The sequence below is a fragment of the Motacilla alba genome, chromosome 1 (genome assembly GCF_015832195.1).
Source record: "Motacilla alba alba isolate MOTALB_02 chromosome 1, Motacilla_alba_V1.0_pri, whole genome shotgun sequence".
NCBI classification, from domain to species: domain Eukaryota; kingdom Metazoa; phylum Chordata; class Aves; order Passeriformes; family Motacillidae; genus Motacilla; species Motacilla alba.
The window spans coordinates 109,415,738-109,437,730 of NC_052016.1; the positions used below are offsets into that span (position 1 = coordinate 109,415,738).

A 21,993-nucleotide genomic window follows, 5' to 3' on the forward strand; every position below is an offset into this window, starting at 1 on the left:
CCCTGTAATTCTGAAAAGCACTACCTTGTTTACATGGGTATGCTTGGGAAAGGCCCCCATCAGTCCTGATTTTTTTGATTACAAGGTCTCCATTGCTTGTATCACATTTTGTTTGCTAGCTGGTCCACCAATAGCTCATAAGATAGTTAGCAGAGATGCTTTTGCCTTAGTCAGGTGAATCCCATCTTTTCCAAGCAATCCTCAAAAAGACCCTCATGATTATAAAAACAGAATTCTGTTGCTGACACCAACTGTGTAACCAGCTTACCCACAGGATCTCTCTACTCATCCTAATGCACTTTGCTCTCACCCAAAGGATCAAGGAGAATCCACCCAGGCTACCACACTCTTGGTCATCACCCCAGAACCAGAGAGTCACAGCTGATAATTTCAGATCCCTTCAGGTGGTGTCATTCAAACCTACATGGGAGAGCAGCAGGAGTAGTAGTGTGAAGGCAGACAAGCTTTGGCAGTCGTACCACAGTGTTCCAGATCCTGGCAGGCAAAAGCCTCTCTAGATGACAGGTCAGGTCAGGTCAGCAGATGGGAGTCTCCAACACTTGCAGCAGGGCATTTCCCTACTGTTACCACTTCCCACTTTCTCCTGGTGCTTCTGCATGGCTCAGATTTACCAGCTTGGTGCTTCACTGGACTGAGCACCCAGATCCCCATCCCCTACAAAAGCATTTAATCTGTTCTTTAATTGCAGATCTTGAGGTGGAGCAGGAGCCTTTCTCCTAGCATCAGGTTTTCAGGCTTGCTATTCTGGGAGTCTCTAAACCCACCCCAAGAGGCACAGACTCCATCTGCCCTTTATTCAGGAAAGTTGTGGTTTGGGCTCTTAAAGCCTGAGGGTTCTAAAGATCTGGAAAGCCCAACCCTCCGAGTTCAGCCAACTAACAAATTTTTTACACATATTTCTAATATATGAACTAGAGTCCCTAAATTACCATCAATATTATCCATATATATCTATATATATATATATATATATATATATATATATCTATATATATATATATATATATATATATATAATGTATGTAAATATAAATATAAATATAAATATAAATATAAATATAAATATAAATATAAATATGCACACACACATATATACACATACCTACACACATACACACAGTTTACCCCAGACCAATGAGTGCATTTGGATCAGAAGCTGCATTTACACAATAGCTCTCCAAAGACTACTGGATTCAAGCAGTGGCAGCAAGGTACACACATCAATGAAAATTTTTATCTCCACAGAACACAACAGGACTGTGGCTCAGAAAAGGCAAAATTTAAACTATTCAGCAGAGTATTTCCAGTTTGGTTGAACCCCAGGAAAGATCTTTTGAAAGCAAGGTCCTGTATCTTCAATTTTAAGCAGCTGACTAGGATGTACTTGCTTTCAGGACTCAAAGCTTTTTGTGTGTGTGTCAAGTCATTTCTCCTACCTGCTTAGGAATTTTTAAAATCCTATTCTGATTTTGCAATTACATACTGCCTTGCTCTTCCTAAGCAGCTAGGAGGTGGGTAGAGAGCTGTAAGGGGGAGATGACAATGCAGCAGGGATTTGGCTGGCTCCAACTACTGATTCTTCAAACACTCCTCAGCATTCAGACTGCAGCAAGACATAAAGAAGGAAGACAAACAACTCTCCCACTCTGTAAGTCCCATATTTTTCAAGAGTTCTAGAATCTGTTGCTGTTCTTGCAGTTTTCCCTTAAGAAGGCTGCAAAAATGACATGAATAATGACAGTTTTCTTATTAATTATGTTCTCTCTCTAAAGTTGAGGCACCAAAAGGTAGAATGGGGCTGTTGACTGACTCTGCAGTGGCTTGGGTAGGTTGGAGGCACTGGAGTTAACTCCCTGGAGCTTACACTAATTCACATACAGACAGCAGCTGTTCAATCACTTTTGTTTTACTGAAAGTTTGTTTAAACAAACAGAAAACCCCACCCCTTCACTGTTCAGGCTTTTCTCTGTCTATAAAAGTTTCCACTTATTAAAAAACACATGTAAATATTTTTAAAAGCTGCCTCCTCTCAGAGAATTTGATTACTGTAACATAAGTGTGTGTAAGCAGTCAGAGACATATGAGTCACCGAAGTAAGACCACACAATCAAGATGTTTATAAACTCTTCAAAGGAAACCAAAAGCACAGTTTGGAAAGAGAAATAAGAGTACACCTAACAAATGTACAGCATTGTGACAAACTGATGGGAAGGTACTTCTGAGATCACACAAAATTATCTTTTATCACAGTACTGAATTTTGAAGAGCACATGACAGCCAAAAGTGCTCTACAGTTTATAGGTTCTTGCAGTTTTAAAATGAAACTCATTTTCTAAAGCTAATGTTAAATCACAGCACCTCCACAAACTGTGCTTTGAAAAACTCATTCTGCCAGTCAAACTCAATATTTTTTGTTTCTTTTGAGGTGAAACTTAGTCTTCATGGAAGCTGGATTGATATTAGAGACAACACTGATCCAGGTTTGTTAGGAAAAAGCAGATCAGAGTTGTGCTTCACATCTGTAAGTACAACACACCTGATTCCTGAAGTGCTGTGCAAGATTTCTCCTCGGGAACTGGACTAAAACTGTGTCCCAGTTTGCACAATGATTCATGATGTGAGAAAACACTCCATGGGCAGTGAGCTCAAATTAATGCTATTTGTTAACCAACAAAGGTTGGTCTTAGGCCCAGCTCTGCCAAGGTAAACAGATTGTTGCATTAACAGCCAAAACTCAAATCCAATTTAAGCCAAGAGAAAAATCAAAACTAGGACAGACAGATCTGGTTTCTCTTTTAGAGAATTTTTCTTCAAATTATTGTACCTCATGATGCCTGAAAGTCAAACCTGCCCCAGCCAGCAAACTCTAGCCACTCTTTCTGTTAGAAAAAGGCATTTTGTACATTAGGAACGAAATTCAATATCAAAAGCTATTCAAGTTATTTTGATCTACAAGAAGGACATTTCTTCTCATGCCAACAAAATCAGCTATTTCTAGCATCAATCCAAATTGTAACATAAAAACTTATGAAATAAAATCAAAGCTAGTTATTAAGAGCCCTGCTGGAGACTGGCACAGTACAACTCATTACTGCAATGTCAGGGACAAAGATTTTTTTAATTTAATGCTTAGTGGTTTGGATTTAAAATACACAATTTGAATTGCTAATGATATGAACCAGGCATTGAAATGTAACCTAACAACTGTATTTTTAAAAAGCACAGCTAGGAAAAAACCTGTTGATTAAAAGTTTAACTGGTCCTACCATTCATTCCACATATTAGTCTTGCACAGGTGAAATTATTTTGCTATTAATTACGAATATTTTTCTTACTGTTTAGTTTGTTTCCTTGCCACATTTTAAATTACAAGTAAAATCTAATCTCTTAAACTGACCTAGTCAGAATTTCTTTAATAATGCTACCAATACTTGAAGACAGAAATGTCTTCTGTTTATTCTATTTTCAGTTATTATGCAGTGCCTTTCCAAGGAAGAAATAATAAAGAAAAGACACAGAGATTATCTACTATGCAAAAAAAAAAAAAAAAAGTTATTAAATCAGTTTCTTGTGAGACATCTGAAGTGTGTAGGCACAATGGAAATGTTATTAACCTCTTTGGCACTATTCCACCCAAGTAACAGCATCCATATGGCAGCACCACCTTCTGCACAGTCTGGTTGCACACCCAAATGTAGACATTAAAGTGAGTAAATACAGTTAGATATGGCAGTCAAGGAGTTAAGAGCTGTAAGTTTTATTTTTTCGCATTTCTAAGTCACTCGGCTTCATGTGAGGGGTAAACACGCTTGTTGCACTGGCTTACCCAAAAAAAACAGAACAGAAACCAGACAGACTACCTGCAAACATTCTGCATTCAAGCTTCCAGTTAAAGCTCACATTACATTTCCCAGAGAAAAGAGTGTGCATCACACTTTTGCATGAAGATAACATCTTATAACAGGTTAAAAATCTGACCACTGAATTCCATCTGCCTCAACTTCACAGACAAGGTCTCCTTCAAATGTGCTGCTGTGTCTAAGACACATGGGTACAAACTGGTGAAGCCTAGCACACTTTCAGAGCTTATGGGCATACTTTAAAAAACCCCACTTTTTTTTTTTTGCTATGACAGGTTGCAATAAAACTCTTAGTGAAATATTAGGAACCACCAGGAGAGAAAAAAAATCAATACCTTTTATTAGACCGAACAGCAAAGCATGACTGAACAATCTGAACTTTAATTAAACAACAAATAATCAAAAACAAAAACAAAACCCCCACCCAAACAAACAACAAAGACCAATATCAAAACAAAAACAAAAAAAGACAGAAAGACAAAGACAGAGAGAGAAAGACAAGAATGAAGAAAAAGAAAGAAAAGAAGGAAAGAAGGAAGGGAAGGGAAGGGAAGGGAAGGGAAGGGAAGGGAAGGGAAGGGAAGGGAAGGGAAGGGAAGGGAAGGGAAGGGAAGGGAAGGGAAGGGAAGGGAAGGGAAGGGAAGGGAAGGGAAGGGAAGGGAAGGGAAGGGAAGGGAAGGGAAGGGAAGGGAAGGGAAGGGAAGGGAAGGGAAGGGAAGGGAAGGGAAGGGAAGGGAAGGGAAGGGAAGGGAAGGGAAGGGAAGGGAAGGGAAGGGAAGGGAAGGGAAGGGAAAGAAAACAAACCTGGGGAAAAAACCAAACAACCCAACAAAAAAAGCCCCAGCCAAAACCCAAACTACATTCCATTCAATAACGCTGGTTTCCTTAACTAGACCTGGAGGGTCAGAAGGTCTGAAGATCACATATGACCTACAAGGCCACTGTTTTCTTCACTCAAAGGAGACTGAGCAGCTGGCAGGCCAATTACATGAGGGATGCTGTGGTAAAAATAGGACTGAGAGAAGAAAAACAAATTCATATTAAGTCTGATGTGGTTCTTCTACCAGAGAACAAAATAATCTACAGTTTATAGAGACTTAACTCTCTCAATGTCATTACACTTTATAATAAGAGATGAAGGAATGAGTCACTGAACAGGCCTTGGAGTCATCATTCTACCAAAAAGGAAATGCCTTGTAAAAAAATTGGTTAAATACCAATATACCTCTAACTTTACAGCTTAAATGTAAATTACAACTGGGATTTTTAAGAAAGCTTGAGCTGTTAGTTTTGTAGTATGTCTGTGGCACACAAAAATATCTTCAGCATTTTGTTTCTATTTGATTGCAAGCAAGAACCATAATTTCCTTGAAAAATTAATTTCAAACTTTGCTCAATTTTTAACATTTTTCTTTTGCAACACTATCAGGAATAATACTTCCTGCTAAAAGCATTTGCAAGGATTTCATTTCATGAAAAAGAAAAGCTGAAGGGGAAGCAAAAATCAATATCAGAAGGAAAAGCAGTACTATTTAATCTTCAAGATGTTAAATCCATGCTACATGATAAACAGCAACTCCTCCACTTAGACAACAGCCTTCAGTTTACATTATAATTTCCTATTTCCCCTTTGCAAACAATGGGGGGGAGCTAAAGGTCATAGTCCTAGCATAGTACCTTCACTGCATCACTCCTCAAAGGGCAGAGCAGCCACAGAAGGGGCCACCTAAATCAGACTGCCCGGGGTCCTTTGTTGTCACAGCCACAAATCCTCAGCCAGTCTGCACCTGGGGACAGCCCAGGCAGCCACAGAGCGCTGGGGACAGATGGGAAGCACTTAAGGGGAAGCTCTGTGGTGTGAATTCACATTCACACACAGGCACAGGAACAGAGGAGCTGTCAGAGGACCCCAACCAAGTCCTAATCTGCAGGACACTGAACACTGGGCCTGGCACTGTCCTGATGTGACTCTTGTCTGGGCAGCAGCAGAGCTGAAGCCACTCCAGCTGACAGAACACCTGAGCTGTCCTCCAAGAAAAGAAGAGAGCTGGTTTTCTTTTTTTTCAAAGAGGTATGCTTGGTTCCAGTTTTCAAAACAAATAAACACACAGTTATTTGAGTGGAAATTGCCCAGTAGGACAAGAAATACTTTATATTCCAGCTAAGCCACTTGGTATGACCACAATCCATTGAAAAAACCTCACATTTACAGTCAGGTGAAGAACAACAGTAAGTCAGCGTGTTTGTACTTTTGCATTTATGGGGGGTTTTTTCACATAAAATATACATCTCATAGCAAGTCTGTAGTAAACTACTTCAGGTAGGTATTTCTAAGAAACCTTATGAATTTTATTTTTTTCTTAAGCCTATCATGGTAGTTGCCTCTAAGTGAATTTCTAGTGTCACACCATATCTCTGATACAAACTTTCATGCAGTATGCCAAAGCACATATGAACACCAGAAACCATGCACAAGTAATTGTGGAGTAAGCAAGGAAAGGCCACTGTGGCAGCAGTTCCATTTATATTCCCCCTTAATACCACTTTGGGTCCAACAATACATGTTAGATTTTATTGGGATGAGTCTCCTTAACTGTTTAGAAAGACTGAGATTGCATAGATAATCTTTGGCATTCATGTGGCTGTCAGTCAGAGGAAACACTTCTATTCCATGAATTAATTGATCTTTTCCTGCGGGCAAAATGGTCCTTCTACTTTGGACAACAAACTACTCAAATCACATTTTTGCTACTGAAAGAGACTCATTTTACTGTAATCCATTGGTTCTATCAACCAGAGTGCCTCTCTACTACAGCAGATGTTCCCACTGTACAGAGCATGCACAAACAAACCTACTTTAAATTCACATTGTCAAGTTTGCAGACAACGTGCATTGTGTTAACCTGTAACTAAAGAAATATAGTGCTTCTCAGAGGCAAAATTGTCTTGAGAGCTGTTCACCTTTGGAATTGCTCTTCCCCTCAGAAACTAATGCACACAAGGACCCATTCAGAAGAAGTGGAAGACATTAGATTCAGAGGAAAACATTCATCCTGACATGAGTTCCTGCCATCTCCAATATCCATAAAAACAATTCCAAGTTCTGAAGAGTGTAAATTATTATACCCATTGCTGAGAAAAACAGAAAAGGAGAAGAGTACTTAAGGTAAAAAAGGCAAACAAGTCCCATTTGACAAACTATATCTTCATACAAACTTGTTAGTAATGCTTCTCTACTCTTGCAGTTTCTAAATCTCATTGTCAGACAACTGAGAGGATCTAGGAAGGATATGAGTTACTCGTTCAGAACCAAAAGGAGACTAATTACAGCTAAATACACCCAGAACTATTTATAAAACCACCACTTGGCTAAATTCATGAGAACAGCTACCAAATGAATGTATCACCATGTAAGGTACACAGGATACAAAATCTGATGCCATGAAAGTAAGTGCTGTGCTAAATTACTCAGAAGTACTAGCCCAGTATTCTAGTCCCAGAGTTGCCTTCATAATACTTATAGATGCCAATGGATGGTACTGAGGTGGAAAGACAAACTAATAAAAAATTAAAAAGACAAGGAAAAACCACCTTTTCAGAGATGATGTAGCATCATTTAACCCTCAGGAAGATGAGCGGAGATTGTGATCAACAAGTGGTTCGCAGTCTTCATATTGTGCAATGCATAGCATTTGTTAAAACTCTGATCTTCTACACCAGCAACATCCACCTTGTCTCATTAACATCAGACGAGAGGCATGAATGTAATTATGACTAGGATCTCAGAGGAGCTTGGAGGATTTCACTAGATGCCTAAGCTGTTACTATCACCACTCGTCTTTGCCAAAAGTAGCAACCCTTTTGCACAGGAGGAGGATGGGGAGAATACAACATACTCCTCTGCATCTTAGCCACATTTGCTGGAAGTGCTCATAAAAATGGTGTTACATTAAGTAACCAGGCTGAAAAGTGGTGCACGGATACATCCTGTTGAGGTATTCTTGCTTTTGGAAGTGGCAATTTCTGCAAGAAGATACTGCTGGCAGCAGTAGCCTGATACAGCCAAAATCCTCAGACTATGCTACAGTCTGAGTGTTTTACTTTTGCGGTGTGATGCCAGCTACAGACAAACATGGTGTCTTATAATATAACAATTTCAAAATTATGTTGTTTTCCCTCAGTTATATGGAATTCTATCATTTTTAAGACAGCAGCTGCAAAATATTTACCCCAGCAACAACTTTTCTGATTCCACCTGTCAAATGCTAGGACTACAAACCAGTGCTGTGTTTTAAGTGATGCATTATGAACTGTCACACTGTACAACAGCGAGAAGCTGAGCTGGATGGAGGGAAGAAATAATCAGCTTTTTTCTTTCTAACGTCTTACATAAATCCAAGTATTTCAAGCCACAAAACTTCACATTCAGAGGAAGGTCAGGCCCAGTATGGAACTTCTCAGCAGTTTCATAATTTATAAGTGAAATTTAAGGACACAGATATTGTACTTTCATATGCAATGGACTGTTGGGCATTACAGGAGCTGTATCTTCTGTGTGTGTGTGTACTGGGGCTCACAGCCCTAAGTACAAGAGCTCAGATGATGGGAAATTTGCATTTCATCACTATGGTCCAATACAACACCCACATACCAGCATCAAGCCATCTCCACTAAACCTCTACACTACACTGAAAGAAAAGCCAACAACCACCTAGGGTGTTGAAAACACTAAACTTCCTAGATTATGTGAGCACCAATGGAAGGTAGGGTGGGAATATTTGGAGAAAGGACATGTGATTAAAACAACACCTTGAACACCTATCAATATTTTCTTGATTAATAAAGAAATCTCATCAACTGCTGCTCATGACCCTTAGCATCTTCTCTTTTAACACCAGATTCTTTTATTCTCCTTCAAACGTTGGTAAGAACAATAGGATTGAAAAAATAAATGCTGCTTTAGAAATGACTGCATATATGAATTCACAAGGTCCAGACAATCCTTGGGCAAATAAAATTCACCATTGCATCAGATAATGTGTCAGCTTCTGTGGATCAAAAAATTTTCAAATTTCAATTTTAGATTTTAGGATGCAATTCTGGAAGAATAAGTTTTTGATGGTATCTTTAATGCCTCTGTTTTCTCAGCTCAGATCAGTTTCTGCAGGCAATGTTTTTTGGATGTCACAATAAATGGAATTCACAAAGTAACACTTCTTTTTTTTCTTTTATGCACAAAAATCCACATCAGAGGCATTAGCTGGTATGTTTTGTCTTAATGGTGCTTTTCAAAATCCCATGTGTACGTCGTAGGCCTGAGCAACGAGGCACTTGCATTAACAATTTTTAGTTTAATTTTCTCTTTGAAAAATTCTCTAGATTTTGATCAAGGCAAAGCCTTTCAGAAAGCAGAGATTTTGCTGCAAGTAGAAGACACAGCTCTTTGAACAGGTATCTCTGCTAGCAGGTTAAAGGTCTCAAGAAGTCTCTCCCACCTGAAAAAACACTCTCTTCCTTCCAAGGGATCCTCTTTAACCCTTACGATGAGAACAAACCTCCAAAAGGGAGACACTACACAGAGCTCCTCCTCAGAAGAACAATCCTGAAAGCAAAACCTGATGCAAGCCAAAGAAGTACATCTGAAAGCTTATCCCTGGCTTTCATTGTGAGCCAGAACAGCTTGTGACCTGATGATAGTGCTGCTCCAAAAGGGAATCTGAGCCACTCTGTGCTGGTTGAATGGGAATGCTCGGCCGAGCCGCACACAGAGTGAAAGCACAAACAACAGTCAGCATTTAGACAGAAGAACCCATTGCTGCACAGGGGATAGGGGGGAAAGGGGGAGAGAGCAGCAGGATGGGGCTTTGTGGAACCCAAGGAAACAAACAGAGGCAATAAACCCTATTGTTTTATAAGCAGTTATTCTTCTGACAACCTGCTCCTCTCATCCACTCCCAGTAACCAACACTGGTACTGTCTGGAACAGAACAAAGTGTGTGGCCAAGTAACAACAGGACAGATTCTCCTCAAGACAAGAAGAACTTCCTCAGGTGGCACAGAATCTCTCTACAGCATCCAGGAGGCAACAGGTAGATTAAACCATGCAACCAAGAGAACTAGAGAGGACAGGAATAAGGTGGTCACTGAATGTTTTCTACCTTGAGCACTTCTTCCAAGGCTAAGGAGAAAGTTCTTTTGCCATCTAAGAAAAAGTTTCCTGGACTCCATCCCCTTAAAGAATCTTCTAATGACCTTCCCTGGTTTCGAGTGGTACAAGTTCTTAGAGTTAAGGAAATCGGAAGTCAAAACTAATTGTAGATTTCAGAGAGTCTGGAGAGGCAAAGAGTGTTTCTTACATTCAATTTCTCTGCCTATAAGGCTGCATTTACATCAGCTTCTTGGTTTTGATTCAAGAGAGACACTGACAGACTTGAACAGACAGGAACTGAAATTCTACTTAAAATAGCAACATCCTGCTTTTAAGTTCTCCAAATTAAAAAAATATTGGAACTTCAGTATTTGGCTTTGCCAACTTCCACAACCTGTTTTACTCCACACATACCATAGGCACCACTCTTCCATCAGAAAATATCAAAAACGTGGCTGGCAAAACACCATATGTAACACACACCTTAGCATTATTCCAGGGTACCAATTTCAATTCTGAAAAAATTGCAGATTAAAGCAATAGTCTCTAAAAGACAGTCAATCCCTTTCCTTCCTGACATCATATTTATGGGATTCCAGCCAAAGCTTTCTTCTGTCCCTAATTTCAAATAAAATGCATAAAGGATCACCTACAATTGTGCTGTACTCTACGCCAGATTGCCTTCAGAGTTCTGTATATCTTTGCATCCTAATTTAGGGAATTTTGAGACTCTTTAGGAGAAATGCATGGGAAAGCTTTCTTAAAAGGGAAGCAGTACATTTGAAAGACAGGTCAAAGAAGGAAAGATGAATTTGAAGGAAGTGCATGTGAAAAAATGGGATGACAGTGCATCAGGCATGTGAACAGACAAAAAAAAAAAAAAAGACTGAAGAGCATCTTTCCTGAGAAACAGTTGAGAAACTGTAATGTAGATTTATTTTAAAAAGAAAAAATCACTCCACCCCAACAATCAAAAACCACCACAACACATAAACCCAAAGCAACAAAACAACACACCTTACAAAGGGAAAGAAGCATACATGTACTTCTGTAAGTGATGAGAAGAGGTGCAACTGCTTTCTGACAGAATGAGGTGAAGGAATGAGAAACACACAGGAACAAACAAAAATGTTTTCCCCACAACTGTGAACAAACTATCAAATACACTGCAGAGGAATACATATTAATAGATGTCTCATGACTCCAGAACCAGTGCAGACAATTTTGAATTGTCAGAAGATAGTTGATCATGAACTAGAAGGTATCTTCTCCTAATCTTCCACAAACCAGATAATTAAGATGTCAGCTAATCAAAAGCACTATTTCTAGGTGCTTCATACACAGAAATTGTAGCCTTTAAAATAAGTAGCATGGTTAATGCAAATCAAAGTGAGCAATTCTAAAGGGCGGTATGAGCTGACAGAACAAAGAGCATTCAAACTGACCTCAGTGGTCAAAGGAAAACTGACAAGTGTATTTCTGCTATTTTCAAATGAAGCTGAATAAAGGTATTTGATGAATGAAACGAGCAGCAGATACAAGGGGCTTTTGTATTAAGTTTCAAAGAAAATAAAGATCTTTCCCATTTTAAAAGTGATTACTGGATGGAGGAGGAAATAGCAGCTGTTCAGGAAGATGAACATTAAAAACAATCATAACCAAAGATAACAGCAACAGCAGCAGGAAGATTTCTCTCCCAGCTGAAAGGTTGTTTCTTGCAACAGAAAGAGCTGATCTTACTCGTACAAATTAGTTGGCTGTTCAAGGATAAATCTCTTTTCATCACACATTTAGTCAAGCAAGGAAGAAGTCAGAGAAGGATTTTGCTTATTAAGCAAACCTCCCATCAATAAAATAGCAGTTAACTAGCCTGGATTAACTAGACACACAAATCCCTTGATTAACCACATGTTACCTCTATGATGTTGGAGCAGTTCTACACAGATAGATAAACCTGACCCGCTGTGATTACCAGAATTACAGAGAAAGAAGCAACAAAGAAAGAAGCAACTGAGGAGCTGGTCAAATCTATAAACTAACTAGTTAACAGCCAACAAAATCCACAAAATACTCAGTTTTTTGTCACCTGGAAAATTAACTTTATTGTTCCAGTCACTAACAAAAATAGCTACAAAAAACACATTTCCAACATTAAGGATGCAGCAATTACCAATGAATCAAGATTAAAAGTAATCTCGGATCAGACTGAGATTAACAACTGAACTAGTTACATGATCTGCTCAGTTCAGCAAATGGTTTAGAACCTTAAAAGGAGATGAAACTTAAATGTTACCATTTTCATTACACAAATGCAACAAAAGCACAGAAGTGTATCAAAGTTCAACTCCACTAGTCGAGGTTAAACTATTTGACTTCAATATCAATATTTAAGTCTGAATCAAATCTAGATTTCAAGATTGCTTAGTGATTAACCTTTTCTTTCCCACATGCAATCTAAAAATACAGATATAAAAAAAGAAAAGCTTGTAAGCCTTCAAACTGGTGTTCTCCACAACTGTTGGGACCCTGATGTTTCTTTGAACAAAAATTAAAATCAAATAATAAGGTGTAGCACATGCCATCAAAAAATCTTTAATATAATGAGGATTCATAAATTTGTAGGCGCTTTTTTTACTCTCCTGGAACTAATTTAATTTTTCATTTTATTAATGAGTGAAGTTACAAGCATTTCTTACTACCAGGCCTGCTATTTCTTACTACCATGGTGCAATTTTGTCACCCCTGCTAGCAGGACCTGCCTGGAAGCACTATTGCTCACTCTCAGGTGTTCAGGAATTCCCACTGTCACAAATGCTGGATTGTGCATTCAAAGCAAGGCTTTCTAGAAGGCTTTCACTCTCTGGATTCATTTTTCCATCCCTTCCTTTCACCCAGCCATTTAAAGTCTGATGGAAACAAAGTCAATTTCCTCTAGGGTTAGAATTTATTTTTTTTTGTAGCAGTTGTTTGAGGTATTTTGGCTACCTTGTGTCAGCTTTTGAGGGTTTCTTTAATGTGATAATTTAAGCAGAAAAGTTGGATAATTGTATACAATGAAATTGGCAGTTCTGCAATTTCATGAACGCAATACTGGGCTATTTCATGGGAAATTAGGGTGGTCTTGTCTAGAGTGAAATGTTTTTATAGGATACTTTTCCATAAAGCTGTTGATGACAATAAAGAAATGTTCATAAGAAATTAATAACAAAAAAAAAGTACTGCAGTAGTCAATCTTCATCAACATTCAAATACTGTTTATAAATAAGCATCCCCACTCTTCCAGAGCAAGCTGCTAATCCCTACCTTTGGAAACACAAGGCCAAAGCTAAAACACTTTCTTGTAAATGGTCCAAATTTAACAGCAAAGTTTTTTAAACCTTGCCATAACAAAACCTCTAAATAAAGGCATCTTTTGTTGGGCACAGTTTGGAATCTGGTGCGCCCTTTGACAGTAGGAAATAGAGGAGCACTAACAGCTCAATCAGAGCTCAGTGAGACCTCACCAAAAGAACAGCAGGAATGAGAAAAACACTGAAAAATTAAGCTGAGGTCTTGCTGCTTGCCAGTTTTATATCTGTCACAAGGACAGGAAATTTTCAATGCTGCACAAGCCTATGAGGAAAAAAAAAAATCAACTCTGCCAAGTTACCAGAGTATGAAAAATGTTTTTTTGCCAGTGGTGAGGATGAATCAGCAACCACAGATAGAGAACATACTTAACTTAAACCTGACATGAAAGTTCCCAAAGAATGGCTTTACAATTGGCTCAAAAATGAAAAGTTCTTTATGTGTACACTTATATTCTGATACTGCTGCTACCTTTAATGAAAACCTTTATAAATCCAGCTCATGAGGAAAGACAGGGCCACATACAAAGAGAGCCAGGCTGACACAAGTAGTCCATACAGCACCGGCAGTTGCACTGACCTCCAAGAACTTCCTCCCACAAAACCAACCTAAAACAAGCAAGAAAACACCCTGAAGTGACTTTTGTGGGTGCTTGCTTTGAGACCTCGTTATCAATAAAAAGCACCAATATGTTGCTTTTTAAGGTAACAAGCATGCTCCTGGAAATTACAAGTAGAGAACACAACATGTTACGAGTACTCCTGTTTTGCAGGGGGTGTGTTTTTGTTTGCTTGTTTTAGGTGAGTTGGGTTTTTTTAAATGTAAGTCACAAATTCATTAATACAAATTACCTGTGGGACATAAACCACTTAATTTTTAAATACAATCAGTGTGACCACTGAAAGCTAATTAAATATTGATAGATCATTTTCAACGCTTTGGGTTGGAAGGGACCTTTAAAGATCAAGACCTAGTCTAATTGGGCCTTGACTTGCAACACATGCAATGAATCTATACTGACAGTTCCAAAAAAGCCTTAGTTCCCCGGGGAGCTGTGCACCAATGCTGACACGTTGATCTTCAAATAAATGAATAAACTTACACTGGTTTTGGTGTGAGCAGGTTTCAATTGTCAGAAGTGATTTAGCTGCACAGTACGAAAGACAGAGAATGAGGTAAAGAGGAACTTTTTCCTTCTGTACAATACTTTGAATGAAATTCAAAGGCGGAGTTCAAAAGACACCTCTTTATACTGACACTACTGATTAATCAGAAGTTAGGGATATTTCTCTTGTATAAATGCTCAGATTTCTATAATACATTATCTCTGCTGCTGAAGAGAATTTTTTGCAACACAGACATAATTTCTGACCCACAACTCTACACAATTTTTCATACTAAATCAGAAGCACAAATTCTCAGCAACCCTCCCACTGTAATACAAACTGCTGTAAGACTGGGAACAAAGCCATCCTTTTCCCTTTCACTGCTTGTCCTCCAGGATGCTCCGTTCTCTAAGGCAAAGTTATGTCAGGAACAAAGCATAGCCAAGACCTTGCAACAGTCATCTCACCGCACAGCTTTTCTGTGGATTTACCACTGCCTTCCCAAGAGTTGCTTTCTACAAATGCTTCTCAGTTATCAATAATAAAAAGGGGGGGGAAAGACAACTTCATTTGATAATACAATCCATGACTACTGAACTGCAGTATTTGCATATTCTCTCACACATGGGGACTTCAAGCTTTTATTGTGTTTCCTCTCAGTGTGAAGCAGACTGTCAGCAATTACTTTTACATTAGCTGAATTACTGAATCTTCATACTCACCTCCTCTGTCATTCCCCTCCCCCTAATATATTCTTTCATCATTCCTCAGTGTACAGAATGTAGATATGGCCTGCAGCTACTTCCTGCTTTTGCATCAAGGGAAAACATCCGCTCCCTGGTCCAGGATTTTAAAAACCACACGGATAGGAACCATACAAAATCCATCATCTTTTTTTATGAGCTTGCTCTGTACCAGCAGGATCAGAGCAAAACAACAGATACCATCTCTGCAGCTGTTTTCACTCCTTTGATCTCATCAGGGCTAACCTGCTTGCAGCACCTCAGTCAGTGACCTCTAACACATCAGACCTGAAATTTCAGCTGCTCATTTCACATTTGCAAGCTCTCCTTTTTCTCCTTCTAACACACACAACCTTTCCTCTATAAGCAGGGAAGGAGTCAATGCATTATCAACAAGGCCAACACTGATCTCCCGTACAAATCCTGATACACTACCAGTACATCCAGTGGATAAGAATTACAAAATAAGCAATCTTAATAACATCAGAGATAAATTGTATATATTGTATATTATTGTATATATTGTCTTGATAAATTGTATATATTACATCAGTAGCAGTTTAAACAAAAATATGTATGCACTCAGCATTCATATCAAAACAAAACTGCTTCTCAATAAAGCGTTTTATTACATTACATTGTTATTATTACATGCTCATTACATCGCTTCCTTAAACCCAGGCAGACAAAAAAAAACCCTTTTCTAGCAGCTCTATTGTAATTTTCTACATTTGAATCTTTGACTAGCACAAAAACAAGCAGGAATTCTGCTCTTTTAAGGAACCATCTATTTTAAGTATTATGTTCTTTATCACACTTTCTGAGCTAATAGCAACAGTTAATACAAAAAATCCAACTCTAATGGAGAGTCTGAGGAAGGAAGAGCTACTGCAAAGGAGCAAGCAGAAGACATGCCATAATCATAAATTATTTTTGTAATCTTTTACACAAACACACATATTTACATATTTTATATTTCTTGATTTCCAACCCCTATCTTGATCCATACAGAAGGCAGCTCTGACAACCTTTTATGACAGGAATGTCATTATCTCTTGATTTCTAGGAAAAGAAAACTTCACACCAGCTGTTTTTAAATGAAACTTCATACAGATTACTGAAAGTATTTTATTACAGTTTATGAAAATTCCACGGGAACTCAGATCATAAGCCATTCACAGGCTGTATACTGCTACCAAACCACTGGACCTCTGATCCTGAACAGCTCCAATGTAGCTGCCTTCTTGTGAGAAACAAACCTACCAACGACCACAAAAGAATTAAAATCAGTAACACCCCCTATGAGGAGAATAAAGACTTTTTACGAGTTGGGAAGGATTTTTACACAATTTTTTTTTCCTATAAAGCCACTTTACAGTTGCTTAAAACCTTATTTTAAACAAGAAATCCAAGTGAAAAAGTCATGCTAATCATCTTTCTTATTACTTTTCCTTATTCAGCTGAAACTGTTCAACTGCTTTCAAGGATGACTAGAAGGGCAAGTACTATTTCTATTTTAAAAATCTTACAGCTATTTTACTGAAAAGCTCCAACATCTCCACCATTTTGGAAAGGCAACCACAAGCACACCTATCATCTTATGCTAAGCTCAGACCTCAAAAATTCATCATTTTAGATGGGAGAGTGGGGTGCTGGAATTCAGCAGCTGCACTCCCCAGGGCTCCTGCTGCAGTGAGCACTCTCCAGGTATCACCAAGGGCCAAGCAGAAGTTTAGATGGGGCACAGCCCTGGTGCTGGAGGTCAGCCTGGCCCCACACGCAGGAAATGTGCTCAGAGCACTCCCTCTGTTGATGCTGTGATAAGAGAGAGGAAGGCAGAGGAAGCAGCACGTCTGAACTGTGTAAAGACTAACAGAGGAGGAGGAAAGTTGAGGGCAGAGGATAGAGAAGAATTTAGAAAATGAAAAAAAAATAAAGAAAGGTAAAAACAGAGAAAGGGATTGCAACTAGTACAGAATAATCACACTCTCACACAGACTGAATTCTTTTGATTGCATTACCTCTCGATGTAATACTCCTTTGGTGTGTACCAAACTAGCTGCAGTATTCCACAGCAAGCACCTTTCTCAAGCAATCATGTCAAATCACACAGACAGCAGCAGTCTGCCAGGGGAAGTAATCTAACTGGTTCAAAGGGCACAAGACTCTCTCTGGATCCCAACCATGGTGGCAGCAGAGGTGATCGATGTGATCTCACATAAACAAAAGCAGCACTTCCTCTCTTCCCCTTTCCAAACAGCAGAGCTTTAACAATACCTTGAGAAACATTTAGATGAAAAAAAATTGATGAAGATGATGTTTAAGCATTGTGATGAAGGTTTCAGCTGCACAGCTTCACTGCAATGTTATTACACAGGACCCACACCTCATTTAACGCACTAAACTGGCTGTGCTTGGAACATGAGCAAAGACTGCACAGCAGAAGAAAGGATTTTCCTTCACTTACTGCAGAAGTTGGGAGGTGTGTCTCGACTGACAGAAGGAGCTGCACAGCTGCTTCGTGATGATGGCAGTAAATGCCGCTCTCTAGAACCACACTTCTAATCTTGCATTTTCTACATTTGATAAGCAGTGCATTTCAAACCAGGTTTCCCCATATCTACTTTGTTTTCTGCACCTTCAGCTTCAGGAGGACAGTCTGATATGTGGACACCCCATCCTCTTGCAGTTGAGACTGAGTTCCCTGACCATACTTGAGTCTAAGTAGTTTCGAAACAAAACCAGAACGAAACAAACCCAAAAGCAATAACAAACAAACAACCCTCTCCCACACACAAGTCCCCACAAAACACCACATCTTCATTTCTCAAACATTTAAGGAGAGGGACCAAGCTTGTTTCTCTGAGTTCACCATTACCTTCCAGATCTTTGCCTTATGCCCCCCTTTTTATGCTGTAAAGAACTAACACCATTGTTTCACTCAACTCTCCTGAGAAGTCCATTCCAAGTGCAAATTAATTAATTTTAATGTACTCTGCCTATAATGTCATAGAAGAGCTCATAAAACACCACTTGCACGAGGTATTTCTCGTAAGGCTTGGGGTGTGTGCTGTAAAGAAGCACTGAGTCTCAGTATACAGGTATGTATAACATACACCCAATATGTACACCTGCACAGGGTTGGGCTTAAAACACCCTGCAGTGCCACTGAGAAATTATAAATGGTTAACATAAGAAGGCTTACAAGTAATCTAAAAAAAAAAAAAAAAAGGAATCCTGAGTAGGATTAGTAAACAAATTCCTAGTAGGAATAGCACACAAAGAATTCACCTATTCTCTTCTGCATCTGAGATACCTTACAAAAATGTTAACTATGTTAAAAATGTGTTTAATAAAACTGCTTTCATTTGATATCTCCTACAAAGATTTTACTTTCATACTATGCATCTCTACACCTCTTTGCACAATTTTTCTTTTTGTTTGCAAACTGTGAGACTCACCACTTAAAGATATGGACAACAATTAAATCATATTTACCTTCCCTCCACTCCCATTTTGCAAAGCAAAGTATGTCTGAATCATGATGATTTGGGAAAGTCATCACCCAAATGAGCTTTAAAGAAGCCTGATGTGTAGGATCACTGCCCAGGAGAGGGATGGGTGGGTAAAAAGAAAAAAGATGGCCTTTACTACCAAGTTACTGTATCAAAAACCTTCCTAGAGCTCCATCACTGCAAATCACTTTGTTGGTTCTTTATTGCTTTACTTAATCTTTCGAACCATGAAGGCTAATATTTGGACTATGGAGCAAATTGAAATCAGAAAAGCCTTATTGTATCACAATGCAAAGTAAGTAAGAAATAAATGCATTGGAAGAGGATAAGAAACCAAAAATAATTTAAAAAAACCCTATTTCCTATGGCATGCCCTACTGAGAACAGATTCTGCTCCATTCAGCAGTTACAAACCCTTCCTCTCAATACAACCCTGTATTTAAAATCTTATCTGTTGTGACAGAAGACAGAAGTTGAGAGCTGTCAGTGAGCCAGCAAACCAACCCCACCAGAACTCCTGCAATGCCCCCAATTAACTGTGGCAGCCAGGGATGCCGGCCTACCGCCAGCAGCGGCGGAGCTCAGCCGATCAATAGGGCCGAGCGAGCTGCGCGGGGATGAGCCCATCTCAGCCCGAACGGGAGAGCTAACTGAAAGTCGATAGCAAAAAGCTTGTGCTTAATCTGGTAACATGCAGGTAGAGCAGCTGTGCATCGCACCCACAGCACCCCGCAAACTAATCTCTCTCTCGAGATAATTAGAAAACCTCTTCCCAAAGAACAAAGGGACGATTTATTTCCTACTATATTCCCAACGTCACTGTACTACAACAGGTGAAATTGTGTAAAATGTCCTCCCACATCACGCATTACATTCAGTCGTTTCGGTGATGCCGCTCTTAGGTTTCCCCACACTCCGACCGCATTTCCGCCGCCGCGAGCGAAGCGGGCAGCGGGGGGCCTGGGGACATCCAAAAGCCGCTGTTTCGGAGCACCGTTCGCTGCCGTCTCCAGACGCCGGCCGGTGTGTGCACTAGGCTGCCCACCGACAGCTGCCGCTTCTTTTGTTCCCGCCTATCCGTCATTTTCCGCCGGGCACCGCGCCGGGCAGAGCGAGCCGCGGGCAGCCGCGCTCCAGCGACGCCCCGGGCGCATCGCTCAGCCCGCGCCTGGCACCGCCGCCGCCTCGCCCGCATAATGGGACCATTCATCCCCATCCTCCCTCCCTGCCCCCCGCACAGGTAACGGGCGCTGCCCAGCCCGGGCCGGGCATCCAGGCGCAGCCGCTTCCCGAAGTCCGCGGGTGACACCTCACGGGCAGCGGCAGCCGAAGCGCGGCCGCCCCCCGAGCCGCGGCTCCAGGGACTCCGCGCAGCGGCCCCGGCGGCCGCCCCCGCCCGGCGGGGCAGCGACGGGCGGTGCGGGGCAGCGACGGGCGGTGCATCCCTCCCCGCCGCAGCCCTCGCAGCGCAACCTGCGCGCCCGGCGCGGCGGTGTCTCTTCTCTCCGCCCGGCCCGACCCGCTGCCACCACACCCCAGAGTGCCCGGGGAGGGCCGTGCCCGGCGGGAAGGCGGCGAGGCCGGGCAGCCGATGCTCGGGAGGGCTCGCAACCGTGTCAGCCCCGCTCGGGAGCACCCACAGCGGCAGCCCCGAGGGGCACCCGGCCGTCGCCCCGCCGCCGCCAACACCGACCTCTCCCCGCCTGTCACATGAAAACAATTATTGCCTCGGCCGGGGGAGGGGAGGAGAAGTTAAAAGCCGTGAGGCGGAGGAGCGGAGGCCGGTGGCGGCCACCTCCCTCCCGCCGCCCCCAGCGCACCCCACCGGCTAGCCGGGAACCCCAGCTGGCCCCCGGCACCGCCACCTCGGCGGCCCGAACTCACCCATTTATGTCGAGCTGGGCTTCGCCTGGCAGCGACAACAGGCTGAAAGTTTGGGGCGGGTGGCCACGACGAGGAAGGGGGCGAGGGACCGCCCGAGCCGCCGCCGCGCGGAGCGGAGGCGCTGACAGAGCCGCTCCCTCCTCCGGCGGCCACCGCGCTCAGCACCCGCCGCAGCCGGGCTGCATCCTGCGTCCTGCGCCGCGGCTCCCTCAGCGTGTGGGAGAAAAAGGAGATACACAGAAATCAGGCGAGGGAGAGGGGCTCAGCCTTCAGCTCCTGCAGCCACCCGGGTCCCCGCTGCCGCCGCGGAAAGCAGCCCAGGGCGAGAGCGCACGGAGGAGCCTGCGCCGCCGAGCCGCGGGGGGGGCGGGCCGTGAGGGCGGCGGGGCGGGAGCGGCTCGGGCTCCCGAGCGCGGGCAGCGGCGGCCGCGGCTGCTGCCGGGGCGAGCGGCGGCTCCGGCTCCGCGCTGCGGGAAGTGTCGCGAGACTGCGCCAGAGCCGCTGCGCCGCCTCGGGCCGGCGGGAGAGGAGGGCGGGGAGGGCGGCAGGAAGAGGAGCCGCGCCGCGGTCCCGGCGGGGGCAGGGGCGGCGGAGAGCGGAGCGGCTCCCTCCCTCTCGGGGCAGGACTCCTCGGGCACGGGGAGGGGACGGGGCGCGTCCTCGCTGGGCGCTGCGGGAGGATGGAGAGCGCTCCCGGGCGGCGGGACAGGCGCCTAACCGCGCAGCGCTGCCCCGCACCTGCCCCGTCCGCGCACGGTCCCGGGCAGCCGTGCCCGGCCCGGCCCCCGGGGCTCTCCTTTCTGGACACTGGGAAATGCACCGGCGCCGCAGGCGGCCCTCGCCTCTGCCCGGCCCGCCTTCCCCGCACACACCGCTACAGGTTTGGGGGTAGCAGCAGGAAAGGAAGAAAGGAAGACAAAAAGGGAAGATGAAGAGTGCCCTTGGGGTGGTGTTGATGCTTCACTAAAAAGAACAGCGTCGCACCGGAGCACGGATTGTTCGCACTGCAGGAAGATGCGAAACCCCTGCTACAGTAACAGTGCGCACAGATCAGCAACATGTTTGGACAGAAAGACATGGAAGGAGGGTGGGGAGGCTTCTGCACTGGCACGTCTTCCCACAGGTGAAGACCCATGGGAAAAAACCTGCAGTAGTAGCAGAGGAGAAGCACAGATTAAAAAAAATTTTTAAAAAAGCTGGTATTAAAGTATAGGCAACATTTTACAGCACGAGCACCTTGACTATTAATGAAACAGTAGCAAAAGCAGCCTGTTCTTACCTCAGGTGGCTAATTTGTGCATGAAACCAGAAAACTGCCACTTTTCCCTCCCTGCACAAGAGATTTTGAAAAAGGCTTTTTTTTTACCC

At 42.4% G+C, this 21,993-nt stretch overlaps 1 protein-coding gene across 4 annotated transcripts in view; it reads right to left on the reverse strand.

Moving 5' to 3' along the window:
• The window catches only part of SH3KBP1 (SH3 domain containing kinase binding protein 1), a 213,236-nt gene extending 192,135 nt beyond the window's left edge, over nt 1-21,101 (reverse strand). Inside the window, exon 1 of one of the 4 annotated variants that reach the window (XR_005257534.1) lies at nt 20,626-21,101. Coding sequence is in view for 2 of the 4 variants with exons in the window: in XM_038142178.1 (XP_037998106.1) it covers nt 20,626-20,629 (4 nt within the window). In the remaining 2 variants the exon portion in view is untranslated. The remainder of the gene's footprint in view (nt 1-20,625) is intronic. The other 3 variants (XM_038142201.1, XM_038142178.1, XM_038142188.1) reach the window with 3 other exon arrangements.
• Between the last annotated feature and the right edge of the window lie 892 nt (nt 21,102-21,993).